Source organism: Lissotriton vulgaris, chromosome 5 (genome assembly GCF_964263255.1).
Source record: "Lissotriton vulgaris chromosome 5, aLisVul1.2, whole genome shotgun sequence".
Lineage (NCBI taxonomy): Eukaryota > Metazoa > Chordata > Amphibia > Caudata > Salamandridae > Lissotriton > Lissotriton vulgaris.
This window is the reverse complement of record NC_141693.1, coordinates 1,248,435,335-1,248,462,810: the sequence shown is the minus strand read 5'-3', so window position 1 is coordinate 1,248,462,810 and position 27,476 is coordinate 1,248,435,335. Positions and strand designations below refer to the sequence as shown.

Below are 27,476 nucleotides of genomic sequence, written 5' to 3'. Positions count from 1 at the left end.
TAGAGGGCCATCTCTCCATATTGCAGCAGGAGGTGCACGCCCTTTGGAGATCTTCAGACAATTCTAGATCTGCTCTCTCTCAATTTCTTCATTCTCAAGGAGAATTTCACTGTGCTCCTCATGGCCCATGTCTTGTTTGTCCTCCTCTAGCCTGGAGATTGGATGCTGGCATTGGACTTGCAGGATGCCTATTTCCATCCTCCTTTCCTGCTGGCTTACTGGCACATCCTGTAGTTAATGGAAGAGGAGCATTTTCAGTTCACTGTGGATTCCTTTGGTCTCACCAGAGGACCCTCAAGTGTTCACAAAACTGTTGGCAGTAGAGGAAGCTCACCTTCGGAGTTCAGGGTGCTGGTCTTTCTTTACCTCAGCAACTTGACTGTTGAAGTCTAGTTCGCCCCAAGCAGTCGTCTGCCACCTCTAGACGACTGAAAACGTCCTATAATCTTTGGGGTCCACTATAATGTTGTTGAACCCTTCAGACACTCCCCTTAATCAAATCTATTCTGGACATGGATCAGTTTCGTGCCTCTGCCCCCCGGAAGAGTCTCCCGGACATTCAGGCTATATTCCTGCTTTTTCGGCCTTGGTCCTGGATTTCAGTGCGGTAAGTTCTGAGGCTGCTAGGACTGATTGCCTCCTGCATCCTGCTGGTTGAGTACGCTAGGTGGCAAATGCAAGCTCTCCAGTGGCATCTAAAGATCCGAAAGTCTGGGAACTTTTCTGACCACATCCAAATCTTGGAGGAGACTTCAAAAGATCTGCATTGGTGGCTACTGGATCGCGTTTAGGTCAGCAGCAAGCCCTTTAGGCGGTGCCAGAACGGACACTGTTGACGGATGCATCACTTCTGGTTTGGGTCGGTCACCTGGGAGAGGTGGAGATCCGAGGCCACTGGTCTCCGGCAGAGTCCTGACCCCATTGTAGCCTCCTGTAGTTGAGAGCCATCTGCTTGGTGCTGAAAGCCTTTCTGCCTCCCATCATTGTAAGGCTGATGCAGGTGCTACTGCAACAAACCGGATGGGGTGGGGGGTGTCACTGAGCCTGCGCAAGGAGGCTGCGCCTCTGGAAGTGCCTGGACCGCCAAGGAATTTTCCTGGTGCTGTACTACTTGGCAATACAGGAATGGATCCAGAGCCTGTGGTCGCAAGCTACAGGAAGTTGGGAAGATCTAGTGGTGGTCTCATAAAGAGAGCAATAGGAAATGGCATAGTGAACAAGACTAATTTAACAACTGGAAGACCCTTCATTTCGCCAACAGTTACCATCACTACAGATGTCTCACATATGTGATGGGGAGATCATATGGAGAAGCTCAAGATCAAAGGATCTGGAAACCAGAAGAGGCAGTACAACGTACTGAAGCTAGAAACAGTGTTCCTAACCTTAAATGCCTTTCAGAAGCAGCTGTGGGAAAAAATCTATATAAATTCAAATGGACAACACGACGACTATGTTCTACTTCAACAAACGAAGAGTAACAAAATCCTTTGCCCTTTTGCGCTATCACAAGAGATCTGGAGATGGGTCATTTAGAGACAAACAAACATAATGGCAATGCAGCTACCTCGAAAAGGCAATGTTCAGTCATTCACCTCACACGATTTTGAACTGAATCAGACCGTAATCGAAAGGGTGCCCAAAAGATGGGGCACCTCAGAATAGACCTTTTCTCAAAACCAGAAAACTCAAAAGGCCAATCCTTTATGCCCAGACACCCACACTGACACTCCCTGGGGACTGTCGATAGACTGGCCCAGGAGATTTGCTTATACTTTTCCACTGTTACCATTAGTAATCAACAAATGCAGAGTGTTGCAGACAACTTAAATACTCATAACTCAACAGTGGGAGGGACTTGTTTCTCAAACTTAATGGAGATTACACACCACAATGTGCAGAGACTACTGGTGTTAAAAGATGTGCTCCCCATGCAAAGAGAATATTCTCCACCCAGAATCGTGCAAGCTGATTTGTTTGAGGAGTTCTCTTGTGTGTTGTGAATGCGATGTATATATTTTGTAGTCGGCCTCATTTATCACACCATGATTACTGTCACTTTTTTATGTGACCACTTGAACTATTTTTGCATATTGTTGAAAATAAATATTATGTTATTGTTAGACGGACCGGGAGGGTCGGCCGAGGTTACGGGGAGAGGTCTCCAGGGAGAGCCGTCTCCAACGACTGTACAGATAAGTAACTTCCCCCCCACAGACGGACACCACACAAGGTTGAAGGTTAACGAGACTTTATATGCAATTCTTAGGTTACGAGGATGGATACAAGGAGGTCTGGACTCAGGGGTCCCCTCGGTTCTAGTCTCTGGTTTAGGAAAGGGGTAGCGGGACAGTCTTAGTTACCAATGAGTACAAAATAGCTCTCAATCCTCGAGCTCGGCGTTCTAGATGATCGGGCCGTGGAGGAGCCAAGCAGGTCCCGGGATGGATGAAGGAAGGACGACGGTCCGCGGCGGAGCCTGCAGGTCCCGGTGGAAGATGACGGTTACAACGGTCCGCGGCCACGCCAGCAGATCCCGACGACGATGAAGGATGAAGGTTACGACGGCTGTGGCAGCGCCAACAGGCAGGACGATGGTGCACAGGACAGAGCTATGGCAGCGCCAGTAGTCCGTCCAGGATGAGTTCCTCTTTACGTCTCTCGACTCCAAGATACAACTGCCTTCCTGCTCTGGAGCTGCCCCAGTTATAGGGCTGGCGTGCTTTGATGTCCGGACCCTCGCACTTGGAGGTCGGGAGGTCCGGGATGGGGGAGTCCAGACACCCAGCAGGGGGGTGGAGCCAGCGCCCGGGGAGGCGATGGGCGAGCGGCACTTGGTGGGGGAGAGCCATCGGCACCTCTTTCTCCCATTGACTTGCCAAGTAGCCCGCTCACCTCCTGGGTGGAGGGTGGTGCCGGAATGTCTGAGGCCGGGCCAGGCCCAGGGTTGAGGTCGATCGGGGGCCAGGCGGCCTCGTGGTGGAGTGTCCAAGATGGCGCCCCAGGCTGGGCGCGTGGGCCGGCAGTGGATCGGACCCTCGAGGTCGGCAGGCTCGAGGGCAGGGGTCCCTGAGGGGACGGAGGACGTGCAATGGTGGTGTGTGGTACTTGCGGGACTGGGCTCAGGCCTGGTTGGGCCGGGGGAGAGCGGCCCTTCATGTGGCCTGTCCAACATGCGTCCCCCCCAGCTGAAGGCGGGGAGAGTTACCCATCCTCTTGGGGACTCTCCTCGTCGAGGCGGAAAAACCGGGACAGGCCATCCGCGTTGGCGTGATCTGGCCCAGGCCGGTGTTCGACTGTGAAGTCCATACCTTGCAAGGAGATGGACCAGCGTAGCAACTTTGGGTTCTCCCCCCGCATATGCATCAGCCATTGCAGGGGTCGGTGATCGGTCTGCACCCGAAAGTGGGTGCCGAAAAGGTAGGGCCGGAGCTTCTTGAGGGCCCATACCACAGCGAAGGCTTCCCTCTCTATGGTGCTCCAGCGTTGCTCCCGTGGTAGGAGTCTCCGGCTGATGAAGGCCACCGGTTGATCAAGGCCTTCGGTGTTCACTTGAGACAGGACTGCCCCAATGCCCTGGTCGGAGGCGTCCGTCTGGACGACGAACTCCCGGCTGTAGTCTGGGGCCTGGAGCACAGGGGCGGAACACATGGCGGCCTTTAATTGTTCAAATGCAGTTTGACACTCTGGGGTCCAGGTGACTTTCTTGGGCTGGTTCTTTGACGTGAGTTCTGTGAGGGGCCCCACTATGGTACCATAGTCTTTTACGAACCTTCGGTAGTAGCCCGTGAGGCCCAGGAAGGCTCGTACCTCGGTTTGGGTGATGGGGGGCTGCCAGGCCTGGATGGCGGCAATTTTCAGCTGTAGCGGGGCCACTAGGCCGCTTCCCACCTGGTGTCCGAGGTAGGTTACAGACCCTTGCCCAATTTGACACTTGCTGGCCTTGATCGTGAGGCCAGCTCGCTGAAGGGCTTGCAGCACTGCTCGGAGGTGGTGGAGGTGCTCGGTCCAATGGTGGCTGTATACAGCGATGTCGTCTAGGTAGGCGGCGCTGAATCCTTCGAGCCCCGCCAGGACCTGATTGACGAGCCGTTGGAATGTTGCTGGGGCATTCTTCATGCCGAAGGGCATGACCGTGAAATGGTAATGGCCATCGGGGGTGGAGAAGGCAGAACGTTCTTGCGCCCGGGGTGTGAGGCCGATCTGCCAATAGCCTGCTGTCAAGTCGAAGATGCTGAGGTAGCGGGCAGCTCCCATTCGGTCGACTAGTTCATCTGCCCGGGGGATGGGGTGCGCGTCTGTTCTGGTGACCGCATTCAAGCCCCGGTAGTCGACGCAGAACCGGAGTTCGGGTGTGGTGCCGGGGGCAGCTGCTTTGGGGACCAGTACGACAGGGCTGGCCCAGGGACTGTCTGAGGGCTCGATGACCCCGATCGTGAGCATCTTGGCTATTTCTTCCTGGATGCAGGCCCGTACCCGGTCTGGCACGCGGTAGGCCCGGTGGCGGATAGGGGGGCTGTCCCCGGTATCCACATCGTGCACACACCAGGAAGTGACACCCGGGGTGAGGGAGAACAGGCTGGCGAACTGTGATAGGAGGGCTTGACACTCCTGGCGTTGTTCTCTGGTGAGGGCCTCTGAGAGCCGGACCCCATCCACGGAGCCGTCTTGCTCTTGAGTCCGGAGGAGGTCAGGGAGAGGCTCGGAGTCTTCTTCAACCCCAGTGTCTGTGGCCATCAGGAGGCTGAGCTCTGTTCGCACAAAGTGGGGCTTTAGTCTGTTAGCGTGGAGGACCCGGAGAGGGTTCCGGGAGGATTCCATGTCGATGAGATAAGTGGCAGGACCCTTGCGCTCTATTACTTTGAAGGGCCCCGTCCATTTGTCTTGCAGGGCGCACGGCTCAGTGGGGGACATCACCCATACCTGTTGGCCAGGTTCGAATTCAATGGATGAGGCATTCTGGTCATACCATTTTTTCATGTCCTCTTGACTGGCCTCTAGGTTGGCCTTCGCTAGTTCTCTGAACCGCCGGGTCTGGTTGCGGAGGGTGAGGAGGTACCGGAAGACATCTGGAGGGTTCTTTAGCGGAGGCATCTCCCAGCCTTCTTTGACGAGACTGAGCGGCCCTCGCACTGGGTGTCCATATAGCAGTTCAAATGGGCTGAAGCCCAGGGATTTCTGGGGGACTTCTCGATATGCGAAGAGGAGGCACGGCAGCAGCACATCCCACTGGCGACGGAGGGGCTCTTCCAACCCCCCGATCATCCCCTTTAGCGTGCGGTTGAACCGCTCAACGAGTCCGTTCCCTTGAGGGTGATAGGGGGTTGTGAATCTGTAGGTGACCCCGCACTGTTGCCAGAGGGACTTCATGTATTTGGAAATAAAGTTCGTGCCTCTGTCGCTGACGACTTCTCGGGGGAAGCCCACACGGGAGAAGATCCCCATCAGGGCCCGGCCGACCACCGGGGCTGTCACAGTTCGCAGAGGAACAGCCTCAGGGTAGCGGGTGGCGTGGTCCACTAGCACCAGGATGAATCGATGGCCTTGTTTTGTGCGTGGGTCCAAGGGCCCCACAATGTCTATTCCGACTCTCTCAAACGGGGTAGTGACCACGGGAAAAGGTTGCAGGGGAGCCTTTAGTTTGCGGCCGCTCTTCCCACTGGCTTGGCACGTGGGGCAAGATCGGCAATGCTGGTGCACATCGTTTCTCATTTTGGGCCAGAAGAAGTGGGTCACTAGGCGACTGTAGGTTTTATCTTGTCCCAGATGTCCTGCCAGGGGGACATCGTGGGCCAGGTTTAACAGGAAGTCTCTGAAACGGAGGGGTACCACTAGTACTCGGTTGCTCCCCAGCTCGGCGATTCTTTGCTCGCTGTACAGCAGATCATTGTCCCAGTAGACCCAATGAGTTCCGGGGGTATCCCCTGCGCTTTGGGCGAGCGCTTGCTGGCGGAGTCCCTCGAGGGAGGGACAGGTCTTCTGTTCTTTGCGAAATTGTTCTTGCGTGGGCCCCCCTTCTTGAGGCCACTGGTCGAGGTTAGCGAGGTCGGTAGGTTGAGCTGGTTCGGCGGGAATGTTACGGTCGGTGTTTTCGGCCGGGGCGACCGGAGGCGGTGGCGCCGGCCATTCGGGTTCTTCTGGCTGGTGGTTGGCACGGGCGGCCATGGAACGGGTGGTGACGCACGCCCAGTCTGGGACGCCCAACATCCCCAGGTGTTCCTTTCGCTCCACGGCGGCCCACGGAGAGCTTTCCAGGTCATTGCCCAGGAGGCAGTCTACGGGGGCATCGTCTCGGACCGTCACTTTCAACATGCCGGAGACCCCCCCCATTCGAAGGGGACGCAGGCCATCCGACACAGGCTCTCCGAGTTATCGGCTGATCGTACAGGGCAGAGAATGTTCGGTAGATACTGTTCTGGGGCCACCAGGTGACAGCGGACGGCGGTTACACTGGCCCCGGTGTCACGAAGGGCTTCGGCCTGGTGCCCATTGATGCTCACCCATTGGCTGTACTTCTGGGTGTTAGCGGGTAGGGGGACCCGCGGGACCATGTCTTTCCCCCCTAAGCAGGCTAGAGTCATGGCGGCTGGCTCCCACTCTTGATGCTCTTGTTCGTACTCTTCCTGTTCCTCGGAGATCTGTTCTTCCCCTAGGGCTGCAGCGGCCACTTGGCGGGGTCTTGGGCTCTGGTACTGCGGGCAGTTTGGGTCGTTCGCATAGTGGCCGACTCGTTGACATTGGTGACACGTGACATTGGCTCTGTACCCCGGTCGCGCTGGGGTGCTGCCCCGGTTGGCCGGGGGGGTGGTGTTGGTAGCGGGGGCGACCGGGGCGTTGTCTCTTCCTCGCCCTTGGCCCCCTCCTCCTCCTCTGGGTCGGTGCTGACCATTGTTGTTTCGGTTCTGTTCGTAGGACCCATTCCGGCCCACTCTGGTGATCTCCCACCGGTCAGCTTCGGCTGCGAGCTGCCGGGGATCCGTTAACTTGCTGTCGAGGAGGTGTTGGCGGAGTTCAATGAAGCAATTGTTCGACAGATGCTCCCATACCATCAGGTTAAATAGTTGCTCGTATGTCGTGACGTTGCTTCCTCGGATCCAGCCCTCGAAGGCTCGGCTAAAGTATGTTACATAGTCCACCCAAGTTGTACCCGGGATGCGGGTGCAGTCTCGGAACCTCTGACGGTACATCTCGGGTGTGAGACCATAGCGGGTGAGGAGGGCCGCTTTCATATGGTCGTAGGAGGTCATCTGGTGGTCCGGGAGCTGTAGTAGGGTGTCGCGGCCCTCATTGAGGAATCTTCCCCAGAGACCGGCTCCCCAGTCGCTTCTATCGATCCGGTGTGCAGTCATAGCGATTTCATAGGCTTTAAACCATTGCTGGATGTCGTCCTCTCTGAAGTATTCTCGGACAACATCCTTGGGGATGTGTACCTTTTTGTCTGTGGCCCCTGAGGTGGGGGGTCGCTCGGGTACCCCTGCTTCTTTATTCTGCTTGCGTAGGTTGATCTCGGCTAGGTTTCGTTCGTGTTCGTACGCTAGTTTTTTTTCCTCGAGCTCCCTTTGTCTCTGTTTCTCCTCTCTTTCTTCTCGGAGACGCAGGTGCTCTAAGTTGATTTTTTGTTCGGCCAACTTAAGTTCAACGTCCATTTTAAGTCGGGCCATTTCTAGTTCGTGTAGTCGGGTCCTTTCTCTTTCCTGGATCTCGCCTTGCGAGAGACCCGTTCTTTGCCCTTCCGGGGCCGTGGTCGTTTTTTCTACGGTGCTTTGATCAGGGGTTCCGGCAGCCCCGGTTTCTGCCCAAGATTCTAGGGCATGCTTAAAATCGTCCTTGGTACTCAGTCCGGTGGTAGCGATACCCAGTTCGATGCAGAATTGTTTAAGTTCACGATGGTTGTACTCCTCCAATTTCTCCATTTGGAATTTCTCGGTTGATCCGCTCTCTTTCGTGGTCATTGTGACTTCGTCGTGGGGTGAGCTACTCTCTGTACGTTTATGCGGTGATTCGGATCGCGCCGCTGGCCACCAATGTTAGACGGACCGGGAGGGTCGGCCGAGGTTACGGGGAGAGGTCTCCAGGGAGAGCCGTCTCCAACGACTGTACAGATAAGTAACTTCCCCCCCACAGACGGACACCACACAAGGTTGAAGGTTAACGAGACTTTATATGCAATTCTTAGGTTACGAGGATGGATACAAGGAGGTCTGGACTCAGGGGTCCCCTCGGTTCTAGTCTCTGGTTTAGGAAAGGGGTAGCGGGACAGTCTTAGTTACCAATGAGTACAAAATAGCTCTCAATCCTCGAGCTCGGCGTTCTAGATGATCGGGCCGTGGAGGAGCCAAGCAGGTCCCGGGATGGATGAAGGAAGGACGACGGTCCGCGGCGGAGCCTGCAGGTCCCGGTGGAAGATGACGGTTACAACGGTCCGCGGCCACGCCAGCAGATCCCGACGACGATGAAGGATGAAGGTTACGACGGCTGTGGCAGCGCCAACAGGCAGGACGATGGTGCACAGGACAGAGCTATGGCAGCGCCAGTAGTCCGTCCAGGATGAGTTCCTCTTTACGTCTCTCGACTCCAAGATACAACTGCCTTCCTGCTCTGGAGCTGCCCCAGTTATAGGGCTGGCGTGCTTTGATGTCCGGACCCTCGCACTTGGAGGTCGGGAGGTCCGGGATGGGGGAGTCCAGACACCCAGCAGGGGGGTGGAGCCAGCGCCCGGGGAGGCGATGGGCGAGCGGCACTTGGTGGGGGAGAGCCATCGGCACCTCTTTCTCCCATTGACTTGCCAAGTAGCCCGCTCACCTCCTGGGTGGAGGGTGGTGCCGGAATGTCTGAGGCCGGGCCAGGCCCAGGGTTGAGGTCGATCGGGGGCCAGGCGGCCTCGTGGTGGAGTGTCCAAGATGGCGCCCCAGGCTGGGCGCGTGGGCCGGCAGTGGATCGGACCCTCGAGGTCGGCAGGCTCGAGGGCAGGGGTCCCTGAGGGGACGGAGGACGTGCAATGGTGGTGTGTGGTACTTGCGGGACTGGGCTCAGGCCTGGTTGGGCCGGGGGAGAGCGGCCCTTCATGTGGCCTGTCCAACAGTTATTGTGATTGGAACGTTTCCCTGGTAACATATTTCCTTGCTCCTTCTGGCATAAATTGCCTATCCTGATTTAGACCTATTGTTCTAAATTCTGACTAAAACTCTTGCGTCTTTTCTTGGACCGTTTATGGCCACATAGTAACTATTGTAGTAACCATTTTCCTCTAAAAACCGGAAAAAAACAATTGCAGTCCTTGTAGAAGCAAGAAGACCAACAACAAGGAAATGCTACACAGCTAAGTTACAGAGATACACAAGGTGGTTCCAGACATCTGGCTTCTTTCAGGACAGGACAAGAGACACTACAGTTATCAGATATCTCACACACCTGCTAGACAGCAAACTAACCTATGCTTCATTAAAGTTGGATCTGGCAGCAATAGTGGCCTACATAAGGGATACATAGGAAGAAGCTTCTTCACTAAATAAGAGATCAAAATATTTCTGGAAGGGGCAAAATGAATAGGCCCACCAAGGCGTGCACCAACACCTATATGGAACCTAAATGTAGTGCTGAAATATCTGTTGAAAGAACCTTTGAACCACTCCACAAGGCCACCTTAAAATTTGTCACATTTAACAGAGCCTTTCTAATTGCAGTGACATCTCTCCGTAGAGTAAGCGAGTTGCAGGCACTCACCATTCAGGAACCATACACGCAAATACACAATGACAAGATGGTCATGAGGACCAACCCAACTTTCCTATCAATGGCAACATCACAGTTTCACATAAACCAGATAATTCAAATACAGAGTTTCTTCCAATAGCCAAAGACTCTGGCAAAAAAAGCACTACATACACTAGACAGGAAACGGAAACAACTGTTTGTTGGTTTTTCTGTGTTATTGCCTGAGAATTATACAATCACTAAGAACACCATTGCAAGGTGGATTACTGAAATAATACAGATGTATAACAGGACAGCTGGCATACAGTTAGAGACTAAACCAAGAGGTCTTTCGACACGTAAGAAAGGAGCTACATTACCGTTCCTGGCAAATGTCCCGTTGAATATACAGATGTATGACAGCCACTCGGTCGTGAGTACATTCATTCACCAAACACTACTGCATCAACATACAGATGAACAGGGAGGCACAAGTGGGACTGATTACTGAAACATTTGTTTACATGCTCAACCTCGTCTCCAACCAAGCTTCCACAGTAAAGAAAACCACTACAAATTCAATGCACAGCATGTGAATCCAGAAAAGGTTAACGGTACAAAACTAAATAGTTACTTACCTGTAGTAGTAGTTTTGCAGCTTGAAGAATTTTCTGGATTCACATGCGACCCACCGCCTTCTCAGCATATGAGGTGAGCAGAAGTTAACAAGGGACTTAAAAAATATACAGACAATACGACAACCACAAAATACCAGATAAACGGATGGTAGCAGGGAAAATATAATTTAAAGATGGCGACATTGCATGGGGAAGGGCGTCCGACATCAGTAGAGGTTGCACCAGGCACCAAATGGTGGGGACAGTCGTCGCCAAACAACAACAGAGGTTGCACCAGACACCAAATGGTGGGGACAGTCGTCACCAAACAACAACAAAAAAGGAGAGAGAAGAAGGACTAATATACAAGAGGAGAGGTCTGGACCAACCACTAGATGGCAGAATAATACACAGCATGGGAATCAAGAAAATTCTTCAGGCTACAAAACTACTCTTACAGGTAAGCAACCATTTAGTTTTAATGCCACCTTTCTATGTAATTAACAAAATGACAATGTCTCAACAGGTAGTCATTAAATTAGGCAAGTACATAAGAGAAACAATTCAATGTAAAATGTAGAGAAATAAGGGAGACCACAATAATGAGAAAATGGGTCTATTTTTAGTGGAAGTAATTAGATCATCACTACATTATGTTAGATGCAGGTGTAACCCAAACGCTTGTGTGCACATATGTGCTCGTGGAGAAGGTGAACAGCATAGATGAGACTGGACAAAAGTAAGGTAACAGCAAAAAACTGCGCAATAAACAATTTAGTTGATGGTTAAGAAAACAGCCCGCAGGAAATTCATAAAAATGATTTAGCTGTTTCAATAAACCACAATAACTCCAACAGATGTGCTGAAGTTCGACTGCGTTTCCACCTGTACAATTTCAGGTCCTCACCAGGAGCGGGTTACTGGAATATGAGGACTGCTGGGATGGTTGTGGGTGACCTTTGATTAGAATGAATTGCGTCAAGGGAAAGGCATCCCGAAGAGGTCACGTGGGATACTTGGGATGCATGTAAACCACGAACTTTCACTGTCGCAATCTGATCACGGCGCAAGGCTGAATTCATTTGCCCCTCGGGTCCAGACCTTAGCTGGTTACCTGAAACCTGGATTTACTTCCGTCTACACGCTGCATCATTTTGGACTCCCACTGACACAGTGTACAATTGCTCCTAACCAGCCGTGACCTTGGTCGATTACCTCTCCTTACTTTTCGGATTCGATTCAGTTTGTCCATCCACGACTGATTGCCTGCCATTCAGTCAACACACAAACCTCGTGGTTTACACGCATCCCACATGATCTCTTCAGGATGCCTTTCCCTCCACCTGATTCATTCTAATCCAAGGTCACCCTGCAACCATCACAGCACTCCTCGTATTCCAGTGACCCGGTCCTGATAATGACCTGAAATTGTACAGGTTGAAACATGTCGACCTTCCAGCACATCTGTGGGCGTTATTGTGGTTTCTTTAAACAGCTGAATAATTATATAATTACCCCTGAAGGTTGGAGGCCTTGAGTCAATTTTTAAACCAATTACACTTTTCACTTCTCAAACAAAACTAGCTCAGCTGTACTCGGGTGTTGAAGCACACCCTGGAAGCAATTGGGAACCAGGGTGGTAACCCAATGATGAAGCATGTCACCATCTAGGTTACTTGCGTGAGGGTTCTTTAAAACAAAATAATAGAAAAAACATACGGTTCCCTCCCTTCTTTAGTTTATCTTGAGTTAGAGACCCCTCAAGAGTTTGGGTTGCATAGGTAGTTAACTTGTTCTTGTTGTTTTGTTTGCTAAGGAAATTCCACTGTTTTTGGTGGTATTCTTTAATGGTTGATCAGTAGAGCACCGGATTTTGTCTTTCCAGTGAATTGACCCTCCTTAATGTTAACTGAGTTGGGGTATCAACACATTAACCTCTTTGGCTGAGGTTTAGACACTTACTGTTAGGTGAATAAGTTAATCTAATTGCACTTCTCTATTAATTGGGTACTACTACTTGCTAATACTGCTCACTGAATGTATTCTGGGACTTCTATATTGATGTTATTGAGGGGAGTGATTCAAGCATGTGAAGCTATGAAAAGATCGTTGTTGGATCACGGTGGTTTTAGAAAAATATCATTCTCGTCTAGTTTATTTATTTTCATAAGTATATTCCTTACCATTCATAGCAGCAACTCGGTCAATCTTGTGTTCTACTTGAGCCCTATACAGAGGTTTTTGAATGTTAAAAAGGAAATCAGAAAGCAGATGGTAATTCTGTACCCTGTTTTCCCAAACGGCCAATTGTGAATTAAAAGGATAAAACCAGATTTAGAGCATTTTCCAGTCATACTTACTGCCCCTTTGTTAGAAACCATTTTTCATTAGAAAAATAAAATTAATCTGCCTTGCTTTAAGTCAGAAAAGGCATCCACAAAAAATCCCAGCAGTGGTTTGTGAACAGTCATTCTCTCACCCCAGTTGCAGCATGGAAGATTTTTTCCGATTTTAGATTTGCTGATCAACAGTAATAGTTGTGTAGCAAGCCTCATGTATTTAATACAAATCATAAATGTATACATATAGCAATACGTAAATGGCTTGACTTCTCCTTTTCATCCATTTTTCTGTTCAGCTGTCGTTCACATTCCAACACCACAACATACAGCATGGTGTGAAATGTCAGCTGACTTTCAGCCAGTGACGCTCTTGTAATGTCGGTGATCTCTTTTAACCTTCTCATGTGCACTCTCCCCGAAGTATAAATAGAAGTGCACTTCAGTGGCAGGGCTGACGGGCCAAAACTTTAACTAGCCAATGCCTTTTTTTGCCATTCTCTTTTTTTTCTCCAAGTCATTCGGTGTATTTACACTGTCTCAAGGTATGAAGAATTCAAATCTAGTGGTATCTTTTCTTTGCACAAATAAGAATCCTTGTTTGATGTGTTTAGAATGAACCCCTTAGCTTCTGGACCCCGACCCCTCAGTGCTGAGCTTTTTTTTGGCTATTTAGTGTAGTTTGCGCTTAGGGATCCATAACTTTTTTCACATAAGGTATCCATGACAAATTTACACACTGTTTTGTCTAACACCCTGGGGCATATAAAGGTACCCAGGGTTTTTGGCCTCCCTTGGAAGGGAACGAGAAATTAGCCAAAATAAAGCTACATTTTGGGGTGTTTGGTAAAAGATGGTAAAGTGCTACAGAAGAAAGTATTTTTTCCCCCCCTGCAAATGGCATCAACGAATAGTTTGCTAAAAGGCAGTGCTAAAACCGCCATCTTCCCAGCTTTTCGGGAACGGACAGACTTGAATCAGAAGACCACATTTTTTAACACCGTTTTGACATTTTACTTGGAGATTAACTATTTTTCATTTTTTGTGTGCTTTCAACCTCCTTTCTGTTTGTAGTGGAAATGGTTTCGAAACCCATGGCGTATACCAGAAAGCTATACTTTTCTAAAAACTAGACAAAAATCTGAATTCAGCAAGGGGTCATTTGTTTAGATCCTTCAAGGTTTTCCTATAAAAAGTAACAGTTCAAATAAAACAAATCTTGAAATTGAGTTGGAGAAAAATGGCCATTTGTGTCTAAGTTTTCATCTGTACCTTCTTACCATGGCAGATTTTCTAAAGCAATATAACGTTACATCTGCTGGTCCTTTCTTGTTGTGGTTATTTAAAGGGCTTGTAGATTCTCCAAGAATTGAACTGCACCGTACAATGGTTTTTCATTGTGTATTGCTTATACAACAGATATCGTAAATTACAAAGAATGGGAAAAGGATATGAAGGAAATCTCTGTCGGTTGTTTGTACTACTCTGAGTTCATGGGTCCCACACTGGCATGCTTCATAGAGCATTTTGTAAAATGTCCTTTGTGTTACACCATTGCTCACATTTGAAAGGCACAAACTTTGAGATATTCAGTTGGTAATAACATTTGTTCTACTGTTCAGTACTCCCACGTGTCTCCTGATTAAAAATCGTACCCCACTTGTGTGGCTGGGCCTTACGCCTGCAACACAAAACACCCCAAAACGTGACCTAAGAGACATAATATTTTACCCAGCAAAATGCATATTTTTTAACAAGGTGGCTAGCTGTGGATTTGGGGCACCAGCTCAGCTGGCACTAAGGAAACCTACCAAACTAGCACAATTTTTAAATTTAGACACCCGGGGAAGTCCTGAGTGGAGTGACTTGAGTGTCTCTCACCAGGTTTTTACCCACAGTCCCATGCAAAACTCAAACATTGCATTTTTGTGAGGAAAAGCCCTGTAATCTGCAGGTAACCAAATATCTCCTACCACCCAGCATTCCATCAAGTCTCCATGGAAAAACAGTGCCTGACTTGTATGGGTAGGCCAAGGGCCTGCGGCACAAAAAGGCACCAGACTCACTGTAGATATCACATTCTTTCTCTGAAAAACAATGGGCTTTTTGCAATGTGGGTAGTTGTGGATTTTGGCCCCCGCTCTTTTGGCAACTAGGGAAACCTACCAAACCGGCACATTTTTTAAAACTACTTAGCTCTCACTAGCTTTTTTTTATTTTGTCCAGAATCTTGTGCAAATCTCAAACTTTGCCTAAAGAAACCCCCATATTTTCCTTGCATTTCTATGTGGAAAAGTCCTGGAATCTGCAGCCAGCGTTCCCCCATCTCCTGAGAAAAACGGGGTGTCACTTATGAGGGTGAGCCAAGTCCCTGCGACAGGGTAGGGCCCAAAACGTATTGTGGCGAACTATGGTAGGTGTACTAATTAGTCTTGAGGTCGGCAACCATTTAGGGAAACTTATCAAACCCAGACATTTCTGAAAAATAGACATCAAGGGTGGTGTCGCTTGTGTGGATCCCCCAACGTTTTCTTACCCAGAATACCCTGCAAAGGTGAAACGTTTAATAAAAACTCGCATTTTCCTTGCATTTCTGTGACATAAATTGCAGGAATGTGCAGGGATCCACAAACTTTCTACCTCCTAACGTTCCCCCACTTGTCCCGATAAAAGCGCTACCCCACTTGTGTGCATGGGCCTAGTGCTTGTTACAGGCCGGATCACACAAGGGTAAACGGTAGACCTTGCATGAGGACTACTGTTGATCTCGAGGGGGAAAACACAGTTTAAAAAAAAAAAATCTCCAGTGTGTGGCCGGTCCATCACCACGAAAGCTGAATTCCCCCCCAACCCGACCCCCGATAAACTCCCTGATGCATAGTGGCATTTCCTGGCTGTAGATTGTGACCGTGCCTCAATCCACAGCCATGAAACGTTGCCAGGAAGGCATCGTTGGAAAAGGGAGACTCTCAAATCTCACCGATGATCGAGCAAGCTCATACTTGGAGTCTTTTCTGTTGCTGGTGGGGGAACTGTGACGTCAGCGCGCCACACAGACGGGCGTAGAAAGGCGCGCAAACAAGTCCGCGTCTACCCCAGCATTTTATTTTTTTCCTTTTAGGAAAGGAATCCTCTGGTGCTTGTACCTGAGGATCCTTTTTAACTCTCCCCGGTGTTTGCCAGTGGCCAACTGAAACACTGGGGATGGGGGAGTGTGTCGCCATTGGCCAACACATGCAACTTAAGGAGTTAAAGCTAAAAAGGGGTTTTGTACCTGGTCTGCGTACATAATGGCTAGTTAAGCACTAGCACTGTTGTATAAAAATGATATGCAATGGTGATTTTTTATTTTTCTTAGTTCGTATTAAAGTTAAGAATGTTAGTGCAGGCAAAAGACTGCTACATTTAGGCAGCAGTAGGTTATCTTTTTTTTTTGGCACATGCATGCAATATAGGTTTTACAAAATGGACATTTGCATCAGCATGCGAAGGCTAGACCTAATGAGTTTGCCAATTTTTAAAATTTATTTATAAAGATTTATATAGCGCGAACAAGATCCCGAAGGATTTCAGAGCGCTTTACAATAAGTTGTTAGAAAGGACAAAATGAAATATACACAGCAATTGTGGAAAGGGAAAAAAGAAACCGTGCTAAACAGTAAACCATGGTATTACAACTCAAAGATCAGTATTACTTTAATCTCCTATTGTATAGAGAGACTGATTTTCAAAATGAGCTGTGGGGTAAGGTAAATAGATGTTTAAATGTTAAATATGAAAGTAAACCTACAATTAAAATTATTTTACTCCTATTTGTGAGCTGAACATGCTGCAAACATAAATCAAAATAAGACATAGGAAAAACATGAGTATTTTTGTTTCACTTGATGTTTTGCACAGCTTCAAATATTATATGCTTATGTTTTTTCAGGCACCTGTATGGACATATCTATCTTGTGCATTAGGCCTTTTCATTTACCAGTCACTTGATGCCATTGATGGGAAGCAAGCCAGGAGAACTAACAGTAGCTCTCCACTGGGGGAGCTCTTTGACCACGGCTGTGATTCTTTGTCAACAGGTACTTATACACTTTAAGAAAAAGAAATTTAATTAATCAAATCCTCACTAAACATGCATTTTCTAGTAAATAAGATATCACTGAAGGGTGTGGGTAATGGGCCAAAGATCACTGTGATGGTGGTCCGTAATAAAAATCTTGCATTGCATTCTTTGTTCGTTTTAAATCTGAATATTCTCAATTACAGTTCACTGAGAATGGTAATTTAATTAATGATTGTGACCCTACTGAATCCTTTGAGTATGCTGTACAATGTTGGTTTTGATTTTAATAAGCTATGCTGTCATTCTTGCTTTATCTGCTGTTTTTTTATATTGACAACCCCTTAAACAGACACTCCACTCCACTTTAACCATTTCTGCATGCTCTGCATCTGTTTTTTGACGTTTCCTTTCTCTCCCCATCATTCGTCTGATACTTTTCCCTTCCTTCTACTCCACTATATATTTTTCAGTTTATTAATTATATATCGATATACAAGTCTATGATGATAATGTACTTGGAAATGTATTCCAAATAAAATTATCTTACTGGCAGCAATGTTAATTTTATGCCTCCTATGGGAAATTTGCTTTTTTTTGGCCAAGCCATGATACATGGACTCCTCAATGAACAAACCTGTAATCTTGTGTCTACTTTTGAGCTCCTCGTTTTATATAAAATGCAAGTGTGACTAACGCACACTATGGACCAGGTGTGCTATGTTTTGATTATGTATTTTTGTCTTTGCCCATAGATCCACTAAAGAATTTCATAATTTTTTTTTAGATTCTGCACCATGCCACACTTTTGGATCATATCTGCAGACATTAAATTGATCTGAGTCCGTTGCAATAAATAACGAGGCTCGGTAATTGTTACTCTTGTTTAATAGGTGGAACACATCTAACACTAGGAGATGTGATGTTCTGACCTGTAATAGCATGAAATGTGTAGCATTAATGCTGCTTTTCTGCTCCCATCGTAAAGGGCAATACAGTAGGTCATGCTTGGAAGGACGTTTTTTCTTCTCCATTTCCAAAAAGAGCATGCTGCTTTGTCACCAGGAATTAGCTGGAAACCCACCAGAGTAGAGAATAACCATCAAAGTCTACATGCCGCCAAAAAATTACACTGCCTTTACATAAGATTCCGCTATTCTCAATTTGTTTCCTGCAAATCATTTCATAGATCTGTTTATTGTGGCAATAGTGTTAGGTGAGCCAGTCACCTATTACCGCAAATTCCTTCCCCAAAACTACCTGAATGCACCTAGGACGTTTGTCCAGGTTACTCTTTCTTTCTACTGTATTGTCTTAAAGGATAGTAACCATGTTAACAACATTAGTATTCTCTTCATCCTCCAACTCATTGGTAATGTGGGTGATAACAGAGACTTATGCCACTCTTTAACTTCATGCTTCCTGGATATTTTCCCTGCTCCCCAAATGAATTACAACCTTTGCCTAAAGTAGGACAACTTTTACATGCTAAGCAATGTGGAAGGAACTGCCACAACGGAAACAATTGTTTTTGGAAATCATTCTCCTATTTCTCAAATTGTCTTTTTTAGCAAGTTTTCCTGGAGCATTCACTTAACGTGTTTTCCTTTAATCCTTTCCTTAACCCAAGTCATTGATTGCTTGATGTTCTAGGCTTACTTGACCACTCCTTCAAGACTGGGATTACCCATGGTTTCTGCTGAACATGTTTATTATTAGTAGTCCCCATGAACTGATCGCGTGATATTTCATTGGTTGACGCATCAAAATCACAGGTTATATATAACCCCTTCCAAGCAGTTAAAAATGCATACAAAGACTTCCTTACTTTTTGCCCAGGGGGTATAAAAGTGATACCTTTCAAGAGTAATTCTTGTCGGGGGCTTTAAAGAAAGTTCCAGATGAATCAATGCCTGCACAAAGTCAGCCTATTTGTCTTCTCTCTCCACAGTGTCCACTTTGGGAAGAGTTGTTTCATGTTGTGCGCTTCTGAACCTAAACCATGGAGGAGAATCCCTTTTATGCTCTCAGCTGATCGCATTAATTGCTACTGTATAATTTAAAAACTCCTCTTTATTTTCAGGGGGGGGGGGGGGTTCTCCTCTATTTGGTAAAAACGTTTTGTAAGGATTGAACTGCTTTGTACAAGAAACAATTAAATGGATTTGGCCAATATGGGGACATAGTACATGAGGAACTATGAAAGAAAATGTGCAGAGAATGACAAATTAAATATTAAAACACACTCCAGGCACAAACCACGCACTGTAGTGAAATGCAAACCTGTTAGGAAGTCACTGGTAACAAAGTTGGCACACTAATGAAAATGAGGCTTGGAACTCCTCACTTCAGAGGAGATCACTTTCTTTGATGGTACTGATGGAGCCCGCTCAGAGCAAGCCTCAAACCCTCCTACACCTACCTGAAGGGAGAGGCACATGTGCCGGGAAAAGGCAGGATGACACAGGTCACAGAAAGCTCTGCCTCCTAAGGGTAAGATGTGTCTTCGCATCCCTCATGACTTAATACCTGAACCAGAAGCGCAATATACATAAAAATATAAAACCGTGGCTTTGGCTTGATTCCAGCCAAAGGAGTATTACCCTCTCACTCGATATATCATTCCGCCTTCCTGGAAGTGCTTCCATTAGAATGTGCAAGGCATTATTGAAATTGTGAAAAGTATTGCTGTTTGTCATTTTTCAGTTCAATGCTTTCTACACAGAAAGCAATATTTTTGCCACATCTTCCTAGCATGCCCCAGCCAGAAGGGTCGGCTTCAATTTGATGAACATTAGTTCATTCAGTGCATTAAAATAGGATTTGTTCATGCCTGTGTTCACATGTGTTGGTACCTTAACACTAGACAGTTTGGCCCTTCAGTTCTTATTAAAAGGTTGAGATAAAATCTGAATATTGTCATGCGCATGTTGTCTGATTTCAGAGGTACGGGCATGTAAACCGTTTTAGGTTTGTGAACAATTCCCACCTAAACAACAGGCCAATGAACTTTGTAATTTGTACAGGGAACAAAAGAAGTGCCTAATTTTTAAGTTAAAGAGAATTTCTTATGCTTCCTCGCAGGGTGATGTGGATACTGGAGTAGGAAGATGGCAAATGGGATTTGAAGTTGAAATTATTGTTTACTAAAAAGTTAGAGAATGTGACAGAATTGGTGTTAGAATCCGTTATATCCTTATCGAATAAAAATGATTAATGAAGATTAATCGTTCATAAAGCTGGCGATTTTGTAGCATCGAGTTGACTGTGAAAGGGGAAGAAAGGGGGACCATTTGTTACTCTATTACCTGGCTCAGTTGAATTTTTTGTACCTAGGAAGTAGAAACTTTTTGGTCAGTGAGCTATTTGGACACAATAACCAGTGCACCATGCTCACCCACTGTATTGCAATCAATCAGGGGTTTGTAAAGCACATCTACTCACCTGTGAGGATCTCAAGGTACTGTGGTAGGAGGCGTGGGGTGGCTCTGTAGGGTACTGGGTCTTCTAAAGAGCCAGGTCTTGAGGTCCATCCTAAACTGGGGCAGTGTGGGGCTTTGGCGGAGCTGAGAGGTCGTATCAGGTCTTGGCTGTGAGGTAGGAGGGAGTAGGGTTTTGCTGCTCCTCCATGTCTTTTTGAGTTGTCGTAGGAGCGCTTGGATTTTTGTAGTGCAGGGGTGAACCAGCTTACTATCTTGTGTAGTCCCATGGCTTTTTTGGGGGGGGGGGGAGAGTGGTTGGCACACTCAGTGACTAAGCAGTGGAAGTTGGGTGCAGCGGTGTTGGCGTCTGGAGTCGTTGGAGGTGGAGTGCTGGTGAGGGCGGAGGTGAGCTGTTCTTCAGTTTCTTTCTTCCAGCTTCGGCGTGGGAGGCGGTGCATATGCTTGTGTACGGTTGGTTTTCTGAAGGAGAAATGGATGCAGTGGTGGTCCGTCCAAAGAAGTTCCGAGGTGTGTAAGTAGGAAAGGCTGTTTCCTCTCCCGAAGCCTGGGTTGTGTGTCTCGCTGTATGTGTGGGCACGGTGACAAGTTGCTTCAGCTATATGTTGGCGAGGTTCTCTTGGAGGGTGGTGGAGGTGGTGGTGGTGGTGGTGGTAGTGGTGGTTGTGGTGGAGGTGTTGGGGTTGTCGTGGTGGAGGTGTTGGGGTTGTCGTGGTGGTGTTGGGGTTGTCGTGGTTGTCCAGGTGGAAACTTAGGTCTCCGAGTTGTATGTAGTCTGAGTGTCGAGGGCGTGAGGTGCGATTAGGTCGGCCAGGGTTTTGGTGAAAGGAGCACTGGGCCAGGCGGTCTGTAGATGAGGGTTCTGCAGAGAGTCGTTTTAAGGTTAGTCTGGATCTGGAAGTGGAGATGTTTCATGTGGGTCATAGCGTCGTCCGGGTCTGTGGTTGTCTTGCGGAGGGATTTTTTGTGAAGTATGGCAATGCCTCCTCATGAGCGGGTGGGGCAGGATCATGTATCAGTCAGGAATGGCCGTTGCATTGTCAGGAGCGGCGTTGGCATTCATCCAGGCTTCTGTGAGGAAGGGGAGGTCGTGCGTGTGGGTAATGAGGAAGTCCCAATTTCTATAGCTTGCCTGTGCAGGGAGTGCACATAGAGGAGGATGCAGTTAAGTGATGTGTGCTGTGGCGTCCGGTAGGCTGGGGTCTGCTGCTGGGTTTCCGAGGTGGGTGAAGGTGTAGCAGCAGTGTCGAAAAGAGATAAGGCCTTGGGTGTTACTCTGCGTAGAAAGCTGGCAGTTGTTGCTTCGTCTGGGATTGAGCGCGTGGAGGGTACTGGAGTCCTAGTGGAGGCAGGTCGGAGGACCAGGGTCTATGGTGCTGATCGCGGGCGGGCACAGGCAGGCTAGTAGGGGCCGGGGGGAGGGGCGGTCAGTTGGAAGGTAGGAGCGGGTAAGAAGGATGCGCTGGAGAGGGAGGGACGATGGGCAGCAGCTGTGGGGAGCGTGGGGAAGAGAGAAAGAAAAGAGTAAGCAGGATCTAAGAAAGGGGCAAAAAAGGGAGGGCAAAAAGAGCAAAAAAGTGAAAAGAGGACAAAGCGAGAAAGAGAGAGCAAAAAGGTACAGAAAAAGAGCGGAACAGCAGAAAAGCAGAGTGCTCTCCGTCTGGAACACCAGGGATGAGGCTCAGGCAGAAGCCCGGAGCCTCTGGTACAGAGGCTCCGGGCTCCAAGGGCAGTACTTTAGCGATGGAGCTGCACCGGGGGAGAGCAGTCACACAGTCAGTCAGTCATATACTTTATTCGATAACTTAATATCATAAAAAGACACTGTTGGACCCGGGTTCACCGGTCCGACTAGTGTAGCTTGGCACAAGAGGGAAAGACCTAATTCCAAGGCTTTTGTGCTGTACTTGCGTCACACTCCACTCAGCACCCCAGTGTTCCTCCACTTAAAAAGAAATGACACCACACCTTCTTTGAGAATAATCTAGAAAAGCTTTATATACTCTTAAAGTTTGGTTCTAGTTGCATTCACATTAACATCACATCATTTTTCATATAATGTACTTGACTCTGTGATTATACATCCTGGCACTATTCACGAATTAATAATGAACTTTCCTTAACCTTTGTATTAATCCAGTACAAACGTTTTTAACAGTTCCCCATTTAGATTTTTGGCTTAATTAGATATGACTCTGGCTGGGGAAGAAATTGGTTCAGACCATTAACATGACATCATGGCCACAGTCCCGTAGTGGTTAGTCGTTGACTTGCATCAAAAAAAGGCTCAATTGAAATTAATTGTTCATAACATTTCACCATAGATGCAGTTCTCCCTTTAGTTCACCTTCTTCTGGTTTCCACAATAACGTTCGTAAAGAGTTGCAGCTTTTAGCATCTATTCAAATGTATTACCCTTCCCATTTTGTAACCCTCCGGGCATACAGTTGGTACACTTTCTATGCCTGGCACAGTTTAAGGCGATTCCACCGCTCTCCCTCAATCCACTGGCCCGTTATGAATGCGGGGAAAATTCTCTGAGAAGTTCTAGTGTTCTCCAATTCCCAACCCACAGCCCTGCTTACTTCTTAATGCGGCGATCCTGCCGATGTCTGAGGACTGAGGGGCCAAGGCTTTCACTCGGGGAGATTATAGATTAGTACTGGCCCAGAACGAGGGGGGGAAACAGGCTCAAAAACCTTCACTTCCTGCGCGTCTCTTTTCTCCTCACGCACTCAGTAGGGCCGAACTCCTCCCCTCCCGACCTCTCCTAATCCCGCCTTACTTCTTCCGGAGCTCCACTCTCTAGCGCCGGGTCGGCTCCTCTCGGATCCCCTCCGCTAGAGACAAGCCTCCGGTGACGGCCCTCCGACGGTTCCAGGCTCCTCTTTAGTCAGGAACCAAACCTCCTACAGGGCCCGTCACACACTTCACCTCCTGTTGCTTTACCGCGGGCTCGCTCTGGAAGGCGCTGCCAACTTCAATACCTCAGTGCAGCGCCTCCCACCTCACGAGCCCCCGCAGAACTGCCGCTCTGAGCCAAACAGACGCAGGATCACTGGTATCTTCGGGAGTTCGACAAGGTCACAGTAAGTCAACAGTCACGGGGGAGGGCAGACTCAGACGAGTCTCACAGAGACAGCTGGGTAACTGTTCGCACCAGCCACCAAGATCCACAAAGACAGGGGACCAACTTCACAAGGGCTTTTTTCTCCCAATATGAGGCAGACCTAGCCGCCCTCACCTGATGGTTCTTTTTAGTCCTCCTCCAGCGGTCCCCGCTGGGGGTAGGCACAGTCCTCTGGTGTTTCAGATATGTAATGAGTGGATGATTCTGCCGGGTCAGATCCACAGTTGAGGGAGGGTATCAGACAGTTAAGGGAGCAGCCCCAAGAAGCCGTCGGGCCCTCCACAGCGCGCCCACCTCCTCACTCCACAGCCTGGACTCCAGCTCACCCTTTATCCGTTCAATACCTCTCACCTCAGCTCACTCTCCAAAATAGCCGCACAACATGTCGACTTATATAGCCTGGGCCTAGAGTGTCTAGAGTGGACCAGAAGGTTCTGGAACACCTCATGACAACCCTGTGGCCCTACGCTGTGAGGTAATCTGGACAGTTAGCAGGCTACCATTTTGGGAGAGAGATTCTTCCTCCATTTTAGAGGAGCAACTGCACCTAATTACTAATGGGTAATAATGAGGCGCCCAGAGTCCTAGGGTCAACACCAAAAGTGTAGTGGACACACAAAAAAAAAAAATAGAAGGCAAAAAGGGGGATATAAAAAATAGGAGGGACCAACCAAAGAGCTGACCGGTCTAACAGGCACAGATACAATATTCTGCACATGTATACCACTTCACAATCAAAACATTAAAAATTTTCATAAAATCTATTAATTTAAATTTCATTTCGTAGGTCTTCAATCAAGGGACAGTTATAACAGTAAAATAATTCCATACGTGGCTAAACATTAAAAATACAGTAAAACGTTTTCCCAAATGCTGAGAATCAAATTAACAAGCAATACGTTATACAGTAGCCTAAAAATAAACTATATCTTTCTTCACAGTAACACTGACCAGGTCAGTGGTCTTTCTCTTCTTGCCACGCAGCGGCCGCCATTAAGTAGGGGTGGTGGGAGGGCTGTCAGCTGGGAGGCAGGAAAGATGGACACTGGAGGGGAGGAGCCATGGTGGCAGCAGCGATGGGGAGCGCAGGAAAGAGCAGAAAAGAAAAAGCAGGAACACAAGAGAAAGAGGGGGGCACAAAAGGAGATAAAAAAGCGAAAACAGGGCACAGAAAAAGAGCGGAAGAGCAGTGTTCTCCCACTGGACCACCAGGGAGAAGGCACAGGCAGGAGCTTGTGGGTGGTGGGACCCGAATACCTACCTGGCACGGGGGGGGGGGGGGCTTGGGGGTAGGTAGTAGTCACACTGACCAGGTCTTAAACACTGGGCACTTGAATTCATGCCTTTGTTGGCATCAAGGCAGAAAGTAATGCCTCTCGAGCATGCTTTTCGTCTCTACACAAGCAATATGTTGATCCTCGGGTAATTAAAAAGGCATAATTCCTTTGCGGAAATCTACATGGATTGAATAGGAAAGCAACGTTTACTAATTTCTGTGTTTTTATTTAAACAAGGAGACCGCAAGCATCTTTTTCTGTTTTAGTTTTGTTAGCTGACCAGTAAGTCGTAAAACATATGAACCAGGTGGCATGTCTTACCTTAATATATAACGTTTTGAATGTTGTGGGAACTATACAGAGAATATGTATTAAAGTGTACAGGAGAAAATACCAGTCACTATGTTTTATCCCCGTGGACAGGCAGCCTTTGCTCTCAAGCAGGCAATAGCGTGTATGTTCCAACCGCAGCAATAATTAATTTTTCAACCGTATTCTCTGTATTTGAGTACATCGCTGATACATGCCACATTTCTTTCCAGTCTTTGTGGTCTTAGGAACATGTATTGCAGTGCAACTCGGGACAAATCCAGACTGGATGTTCTTCTGTTGTTTTGCTGGAATGTTTATGTTCTACTGTGCGCACTGGCAAACCTACGTCTCTGGAACCTTGCGTTTTGGAATGTAAGTAATACTTCATAAATGATAAATTGCAGTTACATGACTGTTACACTGTATTTCACAGTATGTTTTTTGTAGCTATGCTTGGGGAAGGATACACCTGTTGGCACAGGCACTGAAAACCAACTTCATCAGTTAACGTTTCCATCGATTTACCCTGGGAAATTCTGACAGACAATTGACCAACTGACGCACAGTTTGTTTCTCTCGAGAGTATAGTTCTGCCAATGTGGACTTTGTATTACTCTTAATAGATAGATATCTACGTTCCATTTTGAATAATTTCGTTCACTCAAAACCCGAAGGAAAGATTACACGTGGATGAACCGCAACCAATTCTTTAAATGCTCCACTCAGACTCCGACAATCGCAATAAGCCTGTCAAACCTTCAAATGTGATCAGCATTTCATAGTAATAGCCTTATAACGGAAACATTCAATAGTTTCTTAAATGCATCACTACAGTTTTTTGCAAGATAAAAGCGTGGAAGGGCTGTTAGAGCTCGTGAGAAATTCAGCTCTATTTATGCAGTGACAATAAGTGTAATCCCTTCAAGTGGAGTGAGTTTTTCATATGCTATGTTCGGTTTTGTTGAATAATGGCAATAAAAAAGTACCTTAGGGTGAAAAGCCTCAAAAGTGCTTCCCATTGAGCTTTTCAGCTGCCTTTTTCAGTTAACAGCCACTATAGTCTCAAAGGTGTAAATGCCCACCCTTCCTGTGTTTATTCTCCACAAAGATCCATTTATTATTTGAAGCTACTCTCCTACCCATCGCACACAATGTTTTCAAGGTTTAAAATAAATAAAAAATAAACGAAACCTCCTTACTTTGTTAGACATTGTCGGTACACCTTTGACCGTGCACGACTCTGCTCCTCGGTTTATATATCATTTGTCTCTTTAACCTTCCATGTCCTCTATGAATTAGACCTCTCTTTTCGTCTTGTCCTTCAAAATGCCAGTAGTTATCCCTTTTCACAGAACTCATTGTTGCTAGCTTTAGGTCTGGGCTCTAGAAACTTGTAGCACTTTCCCAGTGTGGACTTGATAGTATGCTGCCTTGATCAAGATGTGACAATCATTGGTGGAACCCCTATCAAAAGGGACAACTCAGGTTTTTGTTTTGTCCGCATTGAAATGTTTTATATTTCTTCATTGCAATCGACGGACTTCCAGAGACCACTGCAAACACGCTTCCTTGCTTCTATCCAGCTCTTCAACCACTTAAACAAAATGTTGGTCAATCTAGCCATCCCTTCACCCTCCTTTCCTCTCTCCCTTAATAAATGGTCTGCCTTAGGGTATCTGACATAGTCTGTGCCTCCCTTTCCCATCATGCACTCTCTCCAGTTTCGTATCTTTCATAAATACTCATAATGCAAAATATTTACCATTGCGAGGCTTGGATGGTCAACATAGAAATGAGAAGCAATATTTAAGTAGATGCTTCAATGCACTGGCCTTTCCACCACATTGTTTGGGTGTGTTTTGAATGGCCAGTGAGGTTGGAAGGGTTTAGGCCATTTAGGTCATTTTTTGCTTGCTCGCAGTCCTCAACGTAAAGTTTGCGACCGCGAGCAAGCAAAATGACATCCCGGCGAGACTTTTTCCTCGTTAGCGATCAGCAACATCAAGTTGGCGATCGTGAGCGTGGAAAATAAACCTCCCGGCGAGATTCTCAACGCGGAGAAGTTAGGTTTCTCATTGCGAGTGGTCGCGTATGCTTGCGACTGCTCGCGATGAGAAACTACCAGTCTGCGTTTAGAAAGCTGCAGCTTGAGTAAAAATCTACTCGAGCGGCAGAAAATCGACAGCTCGGACTGTGCAAGATGCCGTTTTCAATGATTGCACAGTGCGGACAAGCATTCGGCACTGCGAACAGCGCACTACACAGTTTGTGTAGCGCTACGTGTAGCTTGCGTACTGCGAAGTGAACTTTGCGCAGCTACGCGTAGCGCTACTTTGTGAACTACGACCAGGGTTACTGCAGAGCAGTTGTTTGGGAGTTGGATGGGAGTCCTTGGAGAACCTTCTACTGACGAAAAAAAGTATTTTCAATAGATTTGCAGCAAAGACTGAGATAAACATTGAGGCCCATAAGTTTTCACTTTTCAGTTTCCTGAAGGCCATTCACTCTGGCAGCTACCTCAGGGGCAGTTTCTGTGCTTGTGAGGTGCGTAGGAGTATCTACTGACACCCTAGAAATACGCTAGATTTTAACTTCCAGGCACCTCCGT

The 27,476-nt window shown here is 47.6% G+C and overlaps 1 protein-coding gene across 2 annotated transcripts in view; it reads left to right on the top strand.

Moving 5' to 3' along the window:
- Positions 1-27,476, top strand: part of CEPT1 (choline/ethanolamine phosphotransferase 1) — a 365,449-nt gene that overhangs the window by 135,329 nt on the left and 202,644 nt on the right. For both annotated transcript variants that reach the window (XM_086923091.1, XM_086923089.1), the window contains exons 3-4: positions 16,581-16,728; positions 25,099-25,240. In XM_086923091.1, coding sequence (XP_086779217.1) covers positions 16,581-16,728; positions 25,099-25,240 — 290 coding nt within the window. The remainder of the gene's footprint in view (positions 1-16,580; positions 16,729-25,098; positions 25,241-27,476) is intronic.